The 20,225-nt window shown below is 37.6% G+C and overlaps 4 protein-coding genes across 7 annotated transcripts; 2 read left to right on the forward strand and 2 right to left on the reverse strand.

Moving 5' to 3' along the window:
- The first annotated feature begins 1,963 nt into the window (after nucleotides 1–1,963).
- LOC113353828 (protein PELPK1-like) lies at nucleotides 1,964–3,534 on the forward strand. The gene is made up of 2 exons (XM_026597314.1): nucleotides 1,964–2,890; nucleotides 3,012–3,534. Exons 1-2 carry the CDS (start codon nucleotides 2,014–2,016, stop codon nucleotides 3,311–3,313), a joined length of 1,179 nt encoding a protein of 392 aa, XP_026453099.1. The 5' UTR covers nucleotides 1,964–2,013; the 3' UTR covers nucleotides 3,314–3,534.
- A 337-nt stretch (nucleotides 3,535–3,871) lies between these two features.
- LOC113348875 (acidic leucine-rich nuclear phosphoprotein 32 family member A-like) lies at nucleotides 3,872–5,264 on the forward strand. Of its 2 annotated transcripts, none has more exons than XM_026592769.1 (3): nucleotides 3,872–4,267; nucleotides 4,353–4,404; nucleotides 4,483–5,264. In XM_026592769.1, the coding sequence occupies exons 1-3, from the start codon at nucleotides 3,975–3,977 to the stop codon at nucleotides 5,254–5,256; spliced, it is 1,119 nt and encodes a 372-aa protein (XP_026448554.1). In that variant the 5' UTR covers nucleotides 3,872–3,974; the 3' UTR covers nucleotides 5,257–5,264. The 2 variants fall into 2 exon arrangements, with proteins under 2 accessions (XP_026448554.1, XP_026448555.1); XM_026592770.1 differs by having other exon boundaries at nucleotides 4,489–5,264.
- Nucleotides 5,265–5,422: 158 nt separating this feature from the next.
- LOC113348874 (putative GTP diphosphokinase RSH1, chloroplastic) lies at nucleotides 5,423–12,757 on the reverse strand. 3 transcript variants are annotated; one of them, XM_026592766.1, is made up of 24 exons: nucleotides 12,404–12,757; nucleotides 12,112–12,308; nucleotides 11,276–11,470; nucleotides 10,837–10,902; nucleotides 10,643–10,735; nucleotides 10,424–10,555; nucleotides 10,187–10,288; nucleotides 10,023–10,100; nucleotides 9,878–9,949; nucleotides 9,459–9,566; nucleotides 9,160–9,257; nucleotides 8,560–8,620; nucleotides 8,386–8,448; nucleotides 8,243–8,299; nucleotides 8,035–8,136; nucleotides 7,721–7,879; nucleotides 7,464–7,595; nucleotides 7,291–7,377; nucleotides 7,150–7,221; nucleotides 6,906–6,992; nucleotides 6,354–6,813; nucleotides 6,178–6,239; nucleotides 6,022–6,090; nucleotides 5,423–5,927 (listed from the first exon to the last, which is right to left on the reverse strand). In XM_026592766.1, exons 1-24 carry the CDS (start codon nucleotides 12,429–12,431, stop codon nucleotides 5,823–5,825), a joined length of 2,685 nt encoding a protein of 894 aa, XP_026448551.1. In that variant the 5' UTR covers nucleotides 12,432–12,757; the 3' UTR covers nucleotides 5,423–5,822. The 3 variants fall into 3 exon arrangements, with proteins under 3 accessions (XP_026448551.1, XP_026448553.1, XP_026448552.1); XM_026592768.1 differs by having other exon boundaries at nucleotides 5,546–5,927; nucleotides 12,112–12,302; XM_026592767.1 differs by having other exon boundaries at nucleotides 5,546–5,927; nucleotides 7,291–7,371.
- A 4,421-nt stretch (nucleotides 12,758–17,178) lies between these two features.
- LOC113348876 (sperm-associated antigen 1-like) lies at nucleotides 17,179–19,740 on the reverse strand. The gene is made up of 2 exons (XM_026592771.1): nucleotides 18,376–19,740; nucleotides 17,179–17,731 (listed from the first exon to the last, which is right to left on the reverse strand). Exons 1-2 carry the CDS (start codon nucleotides 19,600–19,602, stop codon nucleotides 17,558–17,560), a joined length of 1,401 nt encoding a protein of 466 aa, XP_026448556.1. The 5' UTR covers nucleotides 19,603–19,740; the 3' UTR covers nucleotides 17,179–17,557.
- Nucleotides 19,741–20,225: the final 485 nt, after the last annotated feature.

Genomic DNA, 20,225 nt, shown 5'->3' on the forward strand with positions numbered 1-20,225 from the left:
AGAATATGAGCTGATTCTTTAGAGCATTCTGAGAAACGTACAAGATAGGTCCAGGGCCAAAATGGACATAACGGCACGAGCTTGGCAGCAACCTTAGAGATATCATGTGTAGTTGTTATCGCGAATTACATCAAATGCTAGTGTTTCAAGACATCACGTTCAGTGTCTCTAGCAAGTAGTTCTGGTAATATCTCAGTAAGAAAAGGTTCAAGACCTCAGGGGCACCTCTGCCTAAAATGGTATTTCCTGCGTTTTTATGTGATTTTCATTTTTTATCGAAATTTAATTCATTTTGAGAAAATGAGCTTCATGTTGTTTTGATGGTTTTGGTATTACTGGAACTTAGGACCTAAGGGTCACTAAGGGTTCACTAATTCATGCATTTTCACTTTGGTGAAATAAACCTTTAGTCTCGCCTGTGAGAAACTAAAGATGGAAGCTCTATGTACTATTATGACTTATCCAATCCATAGTATGACCATGGGGTCAGCACACTTTTGTGCGAGGGAGAAGACATTAAAATGACTAGTATGATTTTAATACACGGACGGTTCGCATGTTTGTTCGGTCAGGCCGCGTCGTAGGGATTAGGGTGTTGATTTACCAAGATTTATCTGTGTTTTCATGTTTTACCGAGGTTTTCATTCATGTGGGGGATTGTTGGGAAACAATATATAACTAACTAAAATTAATTTTTGTTATCTTTGTGAATAAAAATCTTATTAATCCCACATCAGGGAGTTTCCAATCTTAAATTGTTTTACTAGACTATATAAACTTACTAGTCCCACATCGGGGAGGTTCCTTTTCTTAAGTTTTATTACGTTATTATATAAACAAACTTTTCGTAACCTATGAAAATAATCCAAGAGAAAGAGGTTTCTCTGTATTTCAGAGAGACCCAAAGAAAAATATTTTCTATTATTTTCTTAAGTGTTTGCAATTTTTCTTAAGGGTTTTTTCGTAGTTGTCAAGTTCAAATTGAGCATCTACTACATATGCTGATAATAGGTATAGTAGAGTGTTTTATCCTGGAGGCATCCGCCAAATGGAGGCTATAACATCACTTTTGGGTATAGCCGTGTGCTAATATCTTAGGGACAGCATGTTGAACACGAGCTCGTTTATTTCATTAAATAAGTATCGGTAACTTTTTATTATTTGATTTTTCCTTGTTTTCGATTAACTTTTTACTAACTAAACGAGCAGTGCCACTATAATTTCTTCCATGACGATAACCGCACCACCAAAATTGCCATATTCGTGTCTGAAAACTTAATAGTATCTCCTTGAGACCTTTGCCGCCTTAGTATGTATGGAAGTCAAATGACAGACAAGCACAATGATTTTTCGTGGAGCTAAGATAGAAGGTTTTCAACTCGATATAATCAGCATCACGTCTTCAATGATAGCTTCAGGTCAATACCAAATTATCATCCTAGACCCGAACCGAATCGTATTCATAACCTTTTAATTTTTTTGATCGGTCTTCTAAAATGCACTTAAAAGGATACCTCACAAAAACAAAAACAAAAACAAACAAAAAATCCAATTCAATACAATAGCATGTCATCAAAATCCATACGGACATCATCCAATGTACTAACTTGGAAATTCTGTTGTTTTTGTTTAACATGATTTACTAACAGTATTTGGAATTTGAATTTGAAATGTACAAAGCTCCAAATGATTGTCAATGGATCCGGGTCATCGGGTCAAATTGTTGGGAGCCATATACAGCCATGACATATCTTTTCTGTTAAGATGCCTCGTCTATATTCATTGAATTCATCCTCAACATCTGTGGGTGGCAACTGGCAATCAAAAATCCTCACAACGTGCGTTGCATAATTACCATTGTTGCTTACACGATTTCACTGTGAATAATTCAACACTGAAACTCACATTCTATAAAAGAGACAATGACAACTCAATTTTAAGTCATGGAAGTTATCCATCATCTCACATACGTCTCTGAGATAACTCTCCAATCCATAGGGAAAAAAAAAAGTAATGGCTAATATCACCAACTTCCTTTGTGTTTTTTCTCTTGTTTTTCTAGCACTCTCAACTACTTCATCTGCTTATTATAGCAATGAAGAACCCACCCAAGAACCTAGTGGTCTTCTAAAAGTTAATGTAGGTGTTGCTGAACCAGCATATAAGACTTCTCATTATCTTCCAACACTACCTGAAGTTGCACATCCTGAAGTACCATATGTTCCAACCGCAGCTAAGGTTGAGAAGCCATATGTTCCAGCTGTACCTACGCAAGCATACCCAGAAGCACCATATGTTCAAGCCGCACCTAAGGCCGAGAAGCCATATGTTCCAGCTGCACCTAAGCCAGCATACCCACAAGTCCCATTTGTTCCAGCCGCACCTAAGGCCGAGAAGCCATATGTTCCAGCTGCACCTAAGCCAGCATACCCACAAGTCCCATATGTTCCAGCCGCACCTAAGGCCAAGAAGCCATATGTTCCAGCTGCACCTAAGCCAGCATACCCACAAGTCCCATATGTTCCAGCCGCACCTAAGGCCGAGAAGCCATATGTTCCAGCTGCACCTAAGCCAGTATACCCACAAGTCCCATATGTTCCAACCGCACCTAAGGCCGAGAAGCCATATGTTCCAGCTGCACCTAAGCCAGCATACCCAGAAGTCCCATATGTTCCAGCTGCACCGAAGCCAGTATACCCACATGTTCCAGCCGCACCTAAGGCCGAGAAGCCATATGTTCCAGCTGCATCTACGAGAGCATACCCAGAAGTCCCATATGTGCCAACAGTACCTAAGGTCAAAAAGCCATATGTTCCCTCACCCCCCAAGAATTATGCAGTTCAGGGGCTTGTCTACTGTCAATCTGGTGCTGAACGCACTCCAATAGAAGGTAATTTAATCTTTGGTTATCCACTTCTTGGCTTTCTTGCTGGTTAGTAATCTTGGAGATATATATATATATATATAATAATATTTTGATAAAAACTAACTGAACTGTTTTGTATGTGTAGGAGTTGTGACAAAAGTTGTATGCTTTGCTGCTGACTTAGTGTCTCAGTTATTGACAATCACCAGTACAACTGATGCCCATGGTTACTTTTACACTCCATTAGATGTATCATCAATCATCTACCAAGCTTTCCAGTGCAAGGTGTACCTTGATACTTGCCCAATGACAACTTGCAGCAAACCTACTAATATCAACAATGGTGTCTCTGGTGCCCTTCTCTCTATCAACTACCACAGTCTCCCCAACAACAAGAACTTGTTCTCTGTTGGTCCCTTCTTCTACACTCCTGAGACCAAGTACTAGAGATGAAGATCTTATTCTTTGCATGAAATTTCTTTATGGAAAGGGGTTTTCTTTGCTACTTAATCATTCTTTCATTTTTGGCATTGTATTGATATAGTTCCAATGGAATTTGTAACTTGTGAGACAACCTTATAAGTTTAATTTCCTATTGCTTGTTTATGTTTTGATTTTCTTGATTCTTCGAACAATAAGATCAAGTCTTGTTTAATTGGTTCATATATATCTGCTGAGTGAATGAACTTTGTAATCTATAATTTGAAGAATGAGTTTGTCATTTGAGGTTTCTTGGCGATCAAGTTTTAGGGGTTCTATTTAAAGGGTTTGACTAATGTAATTGACACTCTTAAGTGGTCAATAACCCCTAGAGCATCAGCAAATACCACAGCCCTGGAGAATTTGATCTGAAGATCCCTACAATAAAACTCACAAAAGAGGTGCACAACGTCCATTAATCCAAAAGCTTAGGTGCCACCAGGATAGTGATCTATAAAACCTCCTTGAATCAAGTGGTACTGGTCAGAGTCTTACACGAGAACTATGTGTTGACGATAGAATAGGCCAATAACATTCAAGATCTTTAATTAGTTAAAGAAGCAAAAACCTACAAACCCATCATCTCTCAATCTTCTTCTAAACACTCTTGAATTCAAAAGAAATAAAAATGGAAGAAACGAAAAACAAGAATGGTAATATGCAAAACAGAAAGAAACTCCAAGTTGTTAAAGGTGGTGGTGGTGGGATTGGTGTAGTTCTATTGTGGGGTGGAGTTTTTGCTGTTGCTACTTTTGTTGTCACTTTGATTAACAAAAGAAACAAGAGAAGATTGAATTTTCCAACTGATGATAAGAAGAAATCTAATCGCACGGATTGTGATGTTGGTGAAGAAGAAGAAAGAAACCAAGGCCTTCGTTCCCTACTTCAATCCCAGATACCAATTAGTGACCCTCATATCTGGTACATGAGTATCCAAAAGTTCCTCGAGCTTTTTTATTCTGTTTATTATTGAGATCTTAGACTAATTGAGAGAGTTATTTTGCAGCTGTCCCGGCATTAGTATTGGGAACAATGTTATCAAGATGGGTTCATCTCAGGTGAGAATTCTATGAACTCGATTGTTGTTTTCAGTAAATTTTCTATGTAATACAAATCGTTTATCTGATGGATGCTAGCTTCAGGAAGATGAGTTGAGGACTGTTGCCACCTGTGGAGATCTGAAGATTGTCAACAACTTTAATGATCTTGTCAAGGATAGAGTTGTCACTGTGGATATTGAAGGGGATTCATTGTCCGAGATGGAAATGTGTAAGAGTGGCCAGGACAACAGTAACAAGGAAGATTGTTTTGAGGACTCCATATCGGTGGAAGCTGTTCAAGAGGTTGGAGGTGCAGTTGAGCTACCTGTGACAGCCCGCAATGTCCGCTGCCAGGATGGGAATCTTAAGATGTTACTGGAGGACAGTGCTGAAGATGAGGACGACAATGACGAAGAAGAATACGAAGATGAGGAGCTGGAGGAAGAAGATGAAGATGACATTTATGACGATGACGAATCAATTGAAGGGAAAGGAGATGAGGATTCAGAAGGAACAGGGGAGTCTTCGAGGGAATCAAATGCTGAGGCAATATGGCCAGCAGAATTGATCGAAGAACACCAACACCTGGAACTGAAGAAACGCAATGATCAAACCAAAGAAGAAAACATCGATGAAGAAGGTACAAAAAAATTGGAGGTGGCTTGGAAGGGAAATGCAGATATTCTTCAGCAAGATCACGCAGGCGAGAAAGAAACAGGCTGTATGATGATGGGTAACTGTGCATCATTGATTCTTATTTCAAAGTCGAGATTACGTACGTGGTCATCATTAACTGTGGGTCTACTGATTCTTGCAGTCGTGCATCATCTCCTGGTGTCTTCATTTCTGAATCTAAATATTTCATTGTAATGCAATAACTTGAAATAAGTTGTCAAAACCTTTGCAAGTCTTCAGGGCACATTTAAATTTAATAAAAGAAAAGGGACTAAGGAATATATTCAGTGACTTCATTTCCAGAAACCAAATTACCTAATTCACTGTAAAGACTATGCAGACAACGATCACGAGCAAAAAGTTACAAATAAATCATCTGTTGGAAAATATATATTATCACTAGTATTTCTATGTATTTTCACAAGTATACAGAAAGAAGACTACGGGTGACTGCCAGCTACATATATACTATTACTACCTTTCCTTTTCTTTTTTTTTTAATCGTAAAGTGCCCCTAACTATGGCTCTTTTTCTCTATATACATTCCCCTCACAGTCCACAGACTTGCTCAATGGGTATTGCTGACTTGTTTCTCAGAGGAGCTATTTTGAACAAAAGAATGACTTAAGATACATTTGACATTGTTGACTAATCCGGAAATCTACATTCAAAAAACGACTTGAAGAATATGGTGAACGATGACAAAATTTCGTACCCGCAAACTCAGAGATTCTGGTTGAGAGGAGTTGTATATATTCCTACTAACATTCGTGAAGAAAATGGTCATTTGAGGAGCATGGCCAACTACAACCTGCAGACCAGCCAAGCACGCCAAGGATCGGATCCACGCGCATGCTGCATTTTACCTGAAGAAAAATTAACTTAGTACAAACACAGACCAAAAGAGAAGTGCATTAGAGAATATATATATATATATATACATATTCTAGTTATATGTACCAGGCTGTCAAGGCTCCCTTCAATATGAAATAACATCACATCCATTCCCCTTCTCTTGTCAATTTCTGCCTGTTCAATTTGAAAGAACGATTATTGAATACAGATTGCACAGTGAAGATCAACCAACTAATACTAATGCAAGAGATTAGCACTCACCACACAAGAACAGATTGCAATCCCTGTCACCATCATTGCTGATGTAACTTCTGCCATCATGCCTGAAATCCAAGTAAAACAGTTAGGATTATTTCATTGAAGGGCTCATCCATTCTAATCCAGTATTTCTACTCCAAGCCTTAAAAGTGTGTCAAGAGATAAAGATGGATGCTCACCTCTTCGGTCTACACATACAACACAAAACCACTGTATTGAATGAGCTTCATGGTTGTGCCACGCTTCAATTTTGCTAGCTTGCCAGCTTTCCAGACCAGGCATTATTTCTTTATACATAGGAATGTTGGCATGAATCAACTTGGCAATACCATTTCCCTGTGACAAAGTCTCTCCCTTGTCCTTCAGACTCAGCTCTTTGGCATGCTTATTATGTTTCCCGTTGACCTTCGGCAGTCCAACGCTACCATTTTGAACGGGGAGGGTATCTTGATGATTTATCTGAAATAGAGACATATCTGCAACATTTTTAAGGATCGACTTCCACGTGGATTTTTTTTCCCTGGGAACATCAAAGTTTTCTTTTTGTGGTAAACTCTCTTCCTCAACGTCAGAAATAAAGGTCTTCACAGCATCGGCTGTAATTTCGGTAGCAGAGAGTGCGGCTTGCTCTCTCAAAAACTATAAAGAAGAAATTTCTGGTAGTTAGATATACAGAGACAGATAGCTTTAATGACAGGCAGCTACAACTATTATCTTCTTCAGGTACGTACTTTTATTATTTTATGGCGGGCACTACGTGTCTTTGCATGTTGCAACCACTGTTGATGCCTTTGAAAAGCAGACTTACTTGAGAGTGCCTGGCGGAAGAGTACAAAAATTATAAATCATGAGCTGCCAACATAAGTTTTTTAAGAGACAGAAGCATAAAGAGGAAGAATTTTAGCATGTTTAACATTTTATGTTGCATCAGCTATTCTGGCGGAAACGCAATTCGGGAATGAAAATAATACTAACATTGCATGTGATTATTTCCACAACCTCAGCATTGACAAGCACATGTGTGGGAGAAACAATGTTACCATTGACCTGCACAATCGAAGTGTTACTAATGATCCACAAACAATTAAAATACCAATTGACTGAGAGAGCAAATACCTTTGCAGCAACCATTTTGTTGCCAATTTCGGTATGTATCATATAAGCATAGTCAATCACGGTAGCCCCCTTCGGCAGGTTCTTAATTTAAAACATGAAAACGAAAATTAGAGGCAAGACGATGACTGAACAATGATAGAAGTGTAACAATGATGGGGATCTTGGTTTGGTACCTCTCCTTTTGGTGTAAATACAAAGACCCGGCTTCCCAACAGGTCTCTTGTGATAGTGTCGACAAACTCCCTAGAGCTCATATTTCCAACAAATTCCTCTTGCCATTCTCTAATGGCGTTTAGCCAACCAATCTAGACAGAAAAATGTGTTTTCATAAGTAAGAACGCAAAGAAGTAGGGCAATAAAAAAATTCATCAGAATTTCCTTTACAGGATCTACCAATTTTCACAACCTAAAAGTAGTTTTGATCAAATACCCTGAGAGCAATGTTTGCATTGTTCAGACAGACTGGCTTTCCTCTTGAATTCCTTCCCTTGGGCATTACATGTCCAACTAGATCAGTAACAAATACTCGCCCACTATAATGGGCAGCAATGCCCCTCTCAGCAATCAAATCCATCTCTTCAGTTCTTATCTGCCCAAATTATACATTTATGATAAATTAGTAGTGTTCAATGTATAGTATGTGCCGGCACTGTAGAAATAGAACTTCCACGGGGAGCATAGAAGTTGCATTTGAAAACATGCGAAGTGTCACAAGCAACAAATGTAAGGCTAGTAACAAGTCACCTGAACTTCCAACCGGAACATGCTCTCATAGAGAAATGGTATCACTGTGGTATGTAGACTTTGATAGCCATTTGGTTTTGGCGTCACAATGTAGTCTTTCATCTGTTAATAAAATGTTTGTTTGAAGTATTGAGTTCAACTAGGTCCTTTTTATTGATATTTTGAGAAAATGAGGACACTTGAGAATGGGAACAACACAACTACTCACAGCTCGAGGAATAGGGGTCCAGATGCCATGGACAAGACCAAGAACATGGTAAGATATCTGCAAAAGCAAAATGGACAATCATGTGATACTCGCGTTTGTGGATAAAATTATCCCCAAGCTGAATAATAGGAGGGAAGACTCACTTGTTGAGCATTGCATAAAGGTCCGTCCCCAATACAAGGCTTTGGTTTTACGATAATGCGGAGCTGATCATGAAGAACTAATATCAATATTATGTTGCGAGTTTATTCAAAAAGCATAGTAAGAAAATGATCTTATTTATGCAGCTACAACTAATTCAAGGCCAGAATAACAACCTGTGCTATTTGATTAACCTCACTAATTGGAACTTTAGATTTCAGCATAGCTTTATAGACACTGCAAGGAAAAACGGAAATTAATTGCAGTATAACAGCTTTTAGGTAAGGTTGAAAAATATTGAGACTAACCATAATTATAATAACCATCTTACTTACTATAATAGACTACAGGAATCCTATAATTTGAAATAGCTATACCCATTATGTATCACCAATAACGTTCTGGTTTAGGTTTGCGAATTCTTGTAACACGGGATCTTTGTGGGAGAAATTCGACAAAGATCCATGCAAACAGAAAAGATTGAAGATCTGAATGTACTTATGAGCAACTTAGGAGCTTCAAAACGCTTATACTGTCTGTTAAACACATCTTAACTTAATTTTCTTTTCTTAGCTTGAGCACAATAATCTATAACCAATATCATGTTATGCTCATTAAGATATTCTGCAGTGCATGCTGCCACAATTCATATCCCAGCCCTACTGCCAACTATATCGTTAACGATGACAATAAATCTATATATAAGATCACGAATTCAACAAAAATAAAAATAGAACTCATTGCAAACACAAGATACATTAAGTATCTTCTCTAACCTGTAAGGTTCCTTGCACACAGAGCGCACTTCTGTACTAACTGTCACAAGGTCTAAGAATTCATCATCTTCAATTCTCTTGATTAAAATTTTTTTTGCCTGGAAAGGGCCAAAAGAGCTTATTACAAATAGACTACCAAACGAAATAAGAAACAAACTGAGTTAAAGGGTCGGAACCATCCATCAATAAAACAGGGGTTACATAAAACTCCTATGAATAGTGGTGGACAAACATTTATTTAGTTCTGGACTCTGAAGTCTCAAGGGTGTAACCACTGTCATGGGCAATAAGATAAATACCTCCACGAGGTCCCTTTCATGTTCTCTATAAAGGTGTGCAACTCTTCTCTTGATTTTAGCGTAATCGTGGGCATTTGTGTAAATGAATGAAAGATTCTCCAGTTCTGACTGAAACATGACCAGAATATGCTTATTAAGTTATTGAGAGAAAAAGCAAATTGTGAAATTAGAACCAAAGTCATGAGATATCAAGTTCGTCCCAAGGAATAATTTATGAAAAAGATTAAGAACACAGTAACAAAACATATTTAAGACGCGGAGCGTCTGCAGAACATGGATCACAACAGATCCGAGACACATGCTTAAAACGAATATTCAGTTATTCACTCAATTGGCTGGAACATGAAAAGCTTGGACGTCTAGAAGGAAAAAATATCAAATAGGACCTACAGTGTCAATAGTTGAATGCTTTTACGTACCTTAATCTGGTACATCCCCAGAAGCTTTGCAAGAGGAGCAAATACCTGCAGTGTCTCGCAGGAAATGCTGGCCTATATATAATGAAAAACCATTAAGTAATGCCAACAAGTAGTTTAATCAATAAAGAACAATGGAGAGCAGTACCTGTTTATGTGGAGGCATGTGTGAGAGAGTGCGCATGTTATGTAATCTGTCAGCCAATTTGACAATAATAACCCGAACCTGGAAGAAATTTGTCTGGTTTAGTTTCCAATGAACTGTGATAGTGAAGAATCAAGTGAGTTCCAAGAAACGAGAAGAAAAGACACCTCTTGTGTCATAGCTAGAAACATCTGCCGCAAGTCATCAGCTTTTACATCTTGCACCACGTCTTTGGCATTGCTACATTGCAGGTTACCCAACTTGGATACCTTAATAATGAAGGATAAAAAATGTGTGTAAAATGCATTTAAACTATGATATGTGCTTTTATTCAGACATAGCAAATAAAAAATGCAGCATAGGTTCGGTATTCATATTAATTGATGACAATGTTAAGGAGGCACCTTGGTCTCTCCTTCTACAATGTGGCGCACAGTAGCACCAAACTCCATTTCAATTCTTTCAAATGTCACATCATCTGTGTCCTCAACTGTGTCATGCAACAATCCAGCAGCAATAGACTCCCAGTCCAATTCCTAGAAATATTAAGTGCCACTTTTAACTTCTCACTACATAGCAACATGTACTCATAGTCAAATTTAATAACACGGTTTCCCACTTACAAGTTCTCCAAGAATACGTGCCACTTCAACTGGATGTATGATAAATGGCTCCCCACTTCGCCTTTTCTGGCCATCATGAGCTTCAAAAGCCAGCTGCACAAACATGCACAGTTAGATATGGTTGCCATTCTACAAGCCACAGTAGTGATATAGCTGACTGCTATGTTTTCATGGAAATCGCAGAAATGATTTACCTTCAACGCATTGTGGACTAATTGCAACTCGGTTGGTGGAAGATATGAAATAGTTGGTCTCAAATCCTGAGTTACACCGGGTAAAATTAGTAAATTTTACGAGCAAGAATACAATCAGAAATTAATGCCTACATGGATAGGAAGAAAAGCATATGAAGTGCATAAATACAGCATATATAATTACTATATTTCTTACATATACTACCATCCTTCAGCAAAATCAAGAGGTTATATGAGGGTGGCCAAAGACTAGAGAATCTGCCAACTACTTGCCACCACATGGAAGTATTACCAAAATGGTTGGCAGCACTTAGATTGGTAAGTGGTAACCGTGTGATATAAACAGAAAACACAGATTTTGATGGAACAAGAGGCCACGGCACTTGGCTAATAATTTTTGTTGGCAAAAATGTTCATATCAACAAGCTTCGTATCCTACCTCCCACAATGTTTCAGGAGAAACTGCATTGGCATCAGAGGATTCTGAAGAAAACGAGGACGAACATTGAAGTTGCCATCTATTTCCAGCAAAATGATGTAGACTTAAGTTAGAGAATCTTGACGAAAGTGTAGAATCAGCTGCTTCTGCGGAATACCAAACACCCGCCTCAGGGACCTCATTTCTCTGGCAAGACTACAACAGAAAATCCGACCACAGTAATAAATATTGGAATGATTTCAGGTTCCATTAAAAAATGCAACAAAATGAAGCACAAAATCTTACATAGTCGCTTAAAGTATTCTAAAGTACTGAACAGAATGAAGTACAGTCTAAAAACTGGATCATCGGAAACAAAGAAAACAACCTCTGATTGGACCTATATAGATATAATCTCGAGCGGAGAACTATGTCAACCACTTGAGCAACAGACAAGAAGCTCTTTTACTTTTTTGACGCCTATCTTGTACGTATCAGATTCATCAACTAAAATCATTACTCTAATATTGGTACAAAATCATTTGAAACTATGGCAAGGTTTCTGTATACTAGATATAAGTTTGAGACAAGAAAAACGTCATAAACATAGTTAGTTCTAGGTTCAACCAGAAGAAAGAAAAAGTGCAACAATAACACCATTAATGGGTTAAATGGGGAAAATATCAATGATTCAAGAGGCTAATTTGTCTGTATTTTCTGATTTAATGTCATCTCACAAAGAATTCTACTTATTCCACACTCAAACCCATCCAAAATTCAGCCTATATGATTATCAAAGTATCAAACAACTCAAATGTACACAACTTAGGTCAGTTAAACAGTGAAGAAATACATACAGATTTTGTGTGGTTTCTTCTTTCTCCCCTTGAAGAGGAATGCGGATAAGAGTTGGGATGAGGAGTACTTGCAAGAAATCCAGTCAAAACCCTAGGAGCTTTCCAAGCACAAGATAATACATTACATTCACCACATCTTCCACCATTTCCATCTCCCCTTGATAACAACTTACACACGTTCAAACATTCTACTGAAACTACACAAATTGCCAACACCAACAAAATCAAAATTTTCAAAAAAATTGAAAAACAAAATGAAGACGAACCACGAAAAAACTTAAAAACCACGTACCTGATGACATTAAAGAAGCAGAACCCATGTCTATCTTTAGAAATCAAACATTGAAACATAAGCAATCTCATTGATTCTTCAACGGAAACATCGGGAAATTCAAAGAAAACGAAATTACTCAGTAGGTAGAAGATGAACTACTTGTGTTTTAGCAAGAGAATTTGAATCAAATTTCGGGATTTTTTGTATAGGAATTGGATGAAATTTGCGTTTTTTAATCTTCATAAATTCAAGAAATAACAAGGGTTTGGTTTAGAGGGAATTGAAGAGCCATATGAAGAATGAGGAGAAATGAAAGATGATGATTTTGTTTTTAGATAATGAAGCGAAAACCACACACACAAACACACTTGTATTCTTCAAAAAGATATTTTCTCTCTCTTTACAGATTTATTTATATATTTGGTACCAGGTGATTATTTTTCAAACCAGACGACTACACCCTTGATCATTTTTACAACAGCATGATGTGGATGATAACGTGTCCTTTTAAAAAAAATTCTTAAAAAAAATTCTTAATCTGGTGCTGACGAGTTTTGAACTTAGATCACTGGTATCATTGTCCAATAATTATACCATTGTCCAATAATTATACCACTATGTTACAATAACACCTGGTTGTTGATATTAAAAATGTGAGTCCAAAACTTACCAACATCATAGTTTGTAATGGCGAATACGAAAGTCTACGTGAATACTCGTAACATCTGATGCCCATAGTATTATTCTATGGGAATTGTTTTTCGTTCTTTGCATTGGATCCTATATTTCACTGCATATAGAAATGCACTACAAAGGTACATAACATATGTTTACATATGACAATTCCCTATGAAAGAGGACCAACGAAATTGACGGAGGAGTTAAAGGCTGGATTTTGTTGTTTCTCTTTGTATGCACAACCTGATTCTTATTCTTTTGACCTAATTAACCTTTTTAATCATGTTAAAGGGACGGCGAATTTCATTAGAGGGGCGGCAGTGAATAGGACCAAAAAGGATCACTACACGGTAATTCGAAATGCCCCTTATAAATAAAAAAACTGAAAATGACTAATTAATCCTTACATAGTTTAGTGTTGATAATCTAGTTTAGTTTTGATAATCAAATTTCACTTATATTAACTCTAAAACAAATCAAAATCAGATTTTTAGAGTTAAAAAAAGAAAAGTTTAGAGGAGAAGAAAAGAAAAACTTTTGTGATATTTGTGAAACCCTAGATTTTGATTCACTCAACCAAAATGAGTAATTCCAGTGACAAATTTGAGATGGGTAAATCTCTAAATTAGTTCTCATTAGCTTTTTGTCGCTCAAAATTATCTAAAATACGTAAAAAATCGAAACTTTTAAAATTTCAGAAGAACTTACGGTTGGAATTTAGCTCGTTACCAACCGTAACTCGCAGTTACGCTTCCGAAAGTATCGAATACCAACCGTAACTGGTTCAATTTGGGGAAAACCCAATCGTAATACCAGTTACGGTTGGTAGAATGACAACATATAGTAACCGTAACAAATAACGGTTGGTAACTAATGAATCGGGATCAACCGTAACTAACCTATAGTTGGTAAGGTTATCTGAGTTACAAGTCGTAACTCAAATACGGTTGATAATAGTGATGCAATTGCAAACCGTAAAAAGAAAATGAAACATCCAAGACAAATTACGGTTCGTAACTTAAGTAACGAGACCAACCGTAAGTAATTTACGGTTGCAAAAAAAAATCGTAACTGAACATTTTATCTCAAAATCAAGAACTTACGGTTGGTATTTGAGTTAAATGAACCGTAACATCAACCAAATCTATAGTTACGATTCCAATTGAAGTTATTACCAACCGTAACTCACATGCAACATAGAAATTTCAATTTCAGTTTTGGTACAAAACTAACTTAAATCATACACAATAAACTAAACCCTAACTGGGTTTTTCGAAATATAGTTTTCAATCAACGATTATCAATTTTTCAAATCGAGGATGATGAAAATTTCAATTTTAATGGAGGAGGAGAAGAGAAGAGATCTGATTCCTTTAGGCTAATTAGTCCATTTAAGATGAAAAGGGTAATCTAGTCAATTTACACCCCCTATCACATTTGCCGCCCCTAACCAACTAGAAGGACATTGTTATCACATTTGCCGCCCCTCGAATGGAACATGGCGCCCCTTTAACAGGATTGAACTTTTTGCACCATTGGATATTTGACAGCATATTTTAGTCTACAGTATCTTTAAGCTTTTTTTCTTGTTTTTTCTCGCATCTTTTTCTTAAGATAGTTCCAATTCGAATTAGAATATCCTTTGATTCAAGGATACAAAAATCTTCTTTACCATTTCTATACTAGTGAGGTTCACAAATTTTATTCATAAAAATAAAACGGTGGGTTTTGTATGTAATGTGTTCACTTTTAGCAAGTACTTGAGCTCAAGCGCATTATGCATGTACCAAGATAGTTTTAGTGAGCCATTTCAGAACCTAGCTGGATCTCTTCCCTCTGTTACTCTGTACTAGTACCAGAGATTAGTAGGCATTACCGTGATTACACTGAGAGATATTATCAGATAGATGGTCAAGTGATTAGTAGAAAAAACGGTTTCGTGACAAAGAAAACTTACTTTGGTAAGTGGAGAGCTCACTGTATATCATAGAGTCGAAATAGACTACGCATATAACCCTCCATTGACATCTTTCATTCAACCAGAGACTAGTATTCGTTGTTACAGTGTTAACGAAACATCGAGTGGATCATAATACATCACCAAAATCATTGTATAACTCTAGCTAATCAAAACCAAACAAATATCAAATGACATTATCTGTCTGTGATTTTATTTATGTGGCTATACGAGAACCAAATGAGCCGTGTGAAGACCAAAAAGGAAATTCAGAATGTGGATAAGAAAAATAATCTTGTTGAAACAACAAACACTGAAGAACATATGCATACCATCGTTTTTACATCCGTGTTTGACATTAATGTACATAACTTTCAAAGATTCAAGTACAAAACTCATTTTGTCAGCCCCTTTTTGGAACAGTTGTAGCAGGCTGTTATCTTTAGTCTTTACCAATATATTACAGTATAGGAAAGCTGTGTATTTGGATAAAGCTTGTGTCCTAGTCTAGAATCCAAAATCAAAATATTTAAGGGTTCGGAGAAGATAAAGGCCTGGTGATCCTCATGTATTAAGTAAAAGTAGGAATTTCATATTCAACGCGACAGTGGAAACAGGATTATTGTATTTGTACTTTCTAGCTATACGAATTAGACAAGTCTTGAGAAAGAACAAGGAATTACTTGACAGACGAAGTTCGTTTACACACGATACGGTCCTTCTTGCAAGCCTGATATCAGAAGACTAAGAACCTCACATCTTTCACCCCAAGCCTGTCTTTTTCAGTGCTATCATACAGAAATGCATGTTGTACTAGAATAGCGGCATTTTCATGGTTTTGGTGTAGCATCTGTAACAGAAAACTATGTTAATGCTGAACTAGTCGAGCGAGTAGAGAAGGAAAAGACGCAGCCTTGCAAACTGTACAAAAATCTACTGTTAACGAACACAGAATGCTGAAAGGTCCCTATATTATTCCAAGCCTTCAATGTACCGATTAACAACACAGGAGACTGGTAATGCCGGTGATGAGATCCACACAACAACGACAACAAAAGAACACAGAAAGCAATGAAAGAATGTTTATCTCTGATGAAAAGATCAATGAACTTACAGTTAGGCACCTTAGCACACATATTAGCACTGGAATTATTATCACTGGAGAACGTTGGTGAAACTTCTTCCAACATATGCGGAGGAAAATTAGCTGATTGCTGGGGAAAGCAAAGGAACTTTTGAGTCCATTAGGAAGCCCAGGAGGAAGCTTTGGAATTATTCGGAAGCCCAGGAGGAAGCTTCTGAGTCCATCTTAACACCTCTCAAGGAATAGTTAATGGAAGTTGACTTTTATTGCTGGAACGACAGAACTGCAAGCAATTCGAGTAATTAATATGTTTGGAAATCCCCAATTAACTTGGAAGAGCTCTATTTCATGAAAGATGATATCTCTGGCGCAGCTGCACAAGTGATATCTGGGTTTTTGATTCCTTGTACAGAGAAGCTCAAGCTCCTCTATTTCCTAAACAATATGATTAAAGATGAGGCCATGAAGGGGTAATATCTATTGCGAGAACTGTACAAGGTTCTCCTGCTTTGGAGGATTTCAGATGTTCCAATACAGGGGTACATAATGTGGAAGCCCTTCAATGATGTGCTAGGGAACCGTGCTAATCTGGACAACGTGTCTGATGTGGAAATGAAAGTGATCGACAAACCTGTTTGTTTCTTCTCATGAAGCTGGTCTTCTTCCTAAGGCTTACCTGAATTTCCTAAATTTGGAAGACGAGAGAGCAGCAGCTCTAGCAAATGTGCTCAACGAATACGCCCCATCACTTGAAGTCTTGGATACTGGAGGAAATGGCATCCCTTCACTAGCTTTTCCTGCTTTAGCTGCTTGTGCCGCAGCCAAGCAGTCCCTTACTAAATTAAAACCTGTCATACAGTGAACTAATTGACCAGGCTGCAGTTCTGGTTGCCAAGGCACTGGAAATAGGTCATAGCCAGTTGAAATGCTACTCTGGCTGCGGCTTTCTAGCATTTTGTTCTAATGTAACCCTTTAGATGAAATGCTGTACAAGGCGTGCGATAAAGTAAACAAATATTGTGTAGTATGCAATAATTCTTAGAACATGATAAAGGGCACAATAACACCAACGCAGAAAACTCAACTTATTTGCATTCATCTCCAACAAAAATGTAAAAATGTTCCCTACTCGCCTGTTGATCAGTTGAGTAGAAAGATAAAAAAATGTACATAGTGAACAATGTTGAACTGTTGTATAATCGTAAATTGAGAGTATCCAACCGGGACTGTAAATAAACAAACTGGGATACATCATACAGCAAATATAAAGACAAAATTATCCTCCTTAATACAAATTCATCAGCACATAACTCATGTTCCCAAGCAAGATACATGTTATTACTTCCCCCATACATTATACAGGAAAAGGGAAACAAGATCGTATCTGTACCTTCTACCTATACGGAGATCAAGAAAAAATATGAAAAAGAATTACTTGATGGAAGAAGCTCATCTAACCGGCCATTTGGGTCAAGCGGTGAACGGTACTTTTTGCGAGCCTGTTACCAGGATCGATCTTCAAAACAGCCCTTAAATCTTCTGCCCCGAGCTTGTACTTTTCAGTGCTCTCGTACAGAAGTGCACGTTGTACTAGGATAGCAACATTTTTGGGGTCCTGCTCTAACACCTGCAACACAAAATGCAATTATAGTTCATAATACTTCAAATAAATAAGAAAACAATGATGTGATAGGGGTAGTTTACTACAGATCTAAGAGTTTTTTTTTTCTTGACACTATACTGCATGTAGAATAAGATAATGCACCACAAACATGCTTTACAGATTATATTCAATTTCTACCCGAGATTGAATATTAGTACTAGTATCATTTAGGAAAAAGATCATGATGCCAAAAAAATGGGATTCACAGTACCACCAGTTTAATAATCAACAACTCCCAACTATTTAGAAGAATGTCGACTCGACAGTTAATGAACTACAACATACATAGCTACAGATAAAATTAAACGTGAGTAGTTGAACCACATCAACTCATCTGCCAACTTGCATTCGTTTTACAATAGAAAAAGTAAACGTGAATTGGAGATATCTACAGCACATAACGAAAATTAATAAATACACACTTGGATAGACACATGTGACGCCACCAAATAACGGCGAAACGATAATAATATAGCTAATTATCCCCTAAAACACAGGCCCAATCTAAAAAATCAAAATTTCATACAACAACGTAACTTTAATCTAGAATAGAAAACTGATATACATAAATATGTTAAATACGAAAGAAACAATGGCAGTGTCAATACCTTTGTACAGTCGGCAACTGCCTTCTTATACTCCCCAACTTCTTTGTAACAAGAAGCTCTGGATGACAAAACTTCCATAATTGCTGAAGAATTCCCAGCTCGTTCTAGTAGCACAACAGCCCAAGAAAGCCACTTTATGGCATCAGCATGCTGCCCTTGCTTTTGACTATCCAAACCCTTGTTTGTTGCAGTTGTAGCTGAAACTCCAGCTGGGGGCGGTGGAAGTCCTTCTAGCTCAGTTGTACTACCACCATCATCTCCACCAAAATCTGTACCCATATCACCCCAATCTTCCATCTCAGAAAACTGCTGGTTTTGATTGCTCGATCCGCCTGGAGCTGCAGGAGTTGGCTTCGATGGAAACAACATATCAAGTGGATCAACACCCTTGGGTTGTTCAGTAGCCTGTTTTTGTGAAGGGAAATTTTGCGTGGGGAAATCAAAATCACCAAAATTGCCCGTCTTTAAACCAGACACACCATCACTCGATCCCTTCGACTGAGTAGATGGAACTGACGTAGGTTTCCCAGCATTTTGAAAATCACCAAATGAATAATCCTCATTGCTACTGCTGACATTTTTTGGTGCCGCCTTATTAATTGGAGTTTCCTTCTTACCTCCTAAATTCAATAAAGACCCAAATGGATCCTTATTATTTCCACTGCAACCTCCATTTTTCACACCCACACCACCAAGAGTCCCCGTTTTGACACCTCCATTGTTATTAATGCCATTCTGAGCACCAATGTTCGCCCCCTTTGGTAACAAACCCGACAGATTACCCATGGAATAAACATTACTCTTGCTATTATTATTCTGAGCCGGAGCGGCATTTTTCAACGGAACATTACTCTTCTGACTACTTTGTCCTAAAGCAGATCCAAGAAGATCTCCAAAGAGATTAGGATTCTTTTCAGGAATCCCAATACTAGTAGTGGAAGTAGTAGATGATCCCCAACTTTTCCCAAATATATCACCAACCATTGAACTAGGGTTTGATTGAACTGTTTGACTCGGTAATGGTTGATGAGTCCATGATGGTTTATTTGGATTATAAACAGGATTTGGTTTTGGTTGTGCATTTGAATTCAAATTATATGCATATGAAGATGAAGAATTTTGCTTTTGTTGGCCATTTAAGGGTTGAGATTTGTTATTTGATGATGATGATGAACCAGATCCGAAACCAAAATCAAAATCATAGTTATTGAAATTACTCGATTTCATAATTCTCTAACAAAAATTGAGGAAAATTTGAGATAAAATATATGAGTTTACCTGAGAGAGGGAGATCTGGAAGATGATTTTCGGTGCCTCGTTTTGAAATTGTGGTAAGAGTTCCAAATTTTATATTTCTCGACACTTAACAAAAAGTGTGCGACTTAAGAGCAACCGCAATGGACGAGTAAACCTATAATTATGATCCAGGGACGAGACGGGACGGAGTAAAGACTAAAATCTGGACCAAAACCAAATTACATACCATATTTGGTCTGGGACCAAGACCAAAACTATATATAGTGGAGCGGATAGAGCTGTCAAACGGGCAAGCTAGGGTCAACCCGGCCCTAGCTTGCCAACCCGTACTAGGGTTAGGGTCAACCCTAGCCCTAGTACTATTCACGAACAAGCTCAAAACCCCAACCCTAGCCCTAGACGGGTCAACCCTGACGGGTTGGCGGGTTGGCTTGTTAATGTTATCAATTTAAAAATAAATTTAAAATTTAGGATTGTTTAGGATTATTCATTTAGTAAAGGTCGAACCTAGGTCAATTTGGTGTTTAACTAGAAGCCCCACCACTGAGTTGCAAAGTGGACGTTTTTATTGCCACTTAATCAACGATATAGCC

Source organism: Papaver somniferum, chromosome 2 (genome assembly GCF_003573695.1).
Source record: "Papaver somniferum cultivar HN1 chromosome 2, ASM357369v1, whole genome shotgun sequence".
NCBI classification, from domain to species: domain Eukaryota; kingdom Viridiplantae; phylum Streptophyta; class Magnoliopsida; order Ranunculales; family Papaveraceae; genus Papaver; species Papaver somniferum.

Bases quoted from the DNA above. Each gene is read 5' to 3' on its own strand.
- LOC113348875 (XM_026592769.1), top strand. From the start codon at position 3,975: ATGGAAGAAACGAAAAACAAGAATGGTAATATGCAAAACAGAAAGAAA. The intron at 4,268-4,352 runs GTACATGAGTAT...GTTATTTTGCAG, and splicing joins ATTAGTGACCCTCATATCTG to CTGTCCCGGCATTAGTATTG. The intron at 4,405-4,482 runs GTGAGAATTCTA...GATGGATGCTAG, and splicing joins TCAAGATGGGTTCATCTCAG to CTTCAGGAAGATGAGTTGAG.
- LOC113348876 (XM_026592771.1), bottom strand. From the start codon at position 19,602: ATGAAATCGAGTAATTTCAATAACTATGATTTTGATTTTGGTTTCGGA. The intron at 17,732-18,375 runs GTATTGACACTG...TTTGTGTTGCAG, and splicing joins CAGTTGCCGACTGTACAAAG to GTGTTAGAGCAGGACCCCAA.
- LOC113353828 (XM_026597314.1), top strand. From the start codon at position 2,014: ATGGCTAATATCACCAACTTCCTTTGTGTTTTTTCTCTTGTTTTTCTA. The intron at 2,891-3,011 runs GTAATTTAATCT...TTGTATGTGTAG, and splicing joins TGAACGCACTCCAATAGAAG to GAGTTGTGACAAAAGTTGTA.
- LOC113348874 (XM_026592766.1), bottom strand. From the start codon at position 12,431: ATGGGTTCTGCTTCTTTAATGTCATCAG. The intron at 10,736-10,836 runs GTAAATCATTTC...ATGTTTGTGCAG, and splicing joins TAGTCCACAATGCGTTGAAG to CTGGCTTTTGAAGCTCATGA. The intron at 9,567-9,877 runs GTACGTAAAAGC...GTCATGTTTCAG, and splicing joins TGGGGATGTACCAGATTAAG to TCAGAACTGGAGAATCTTTC.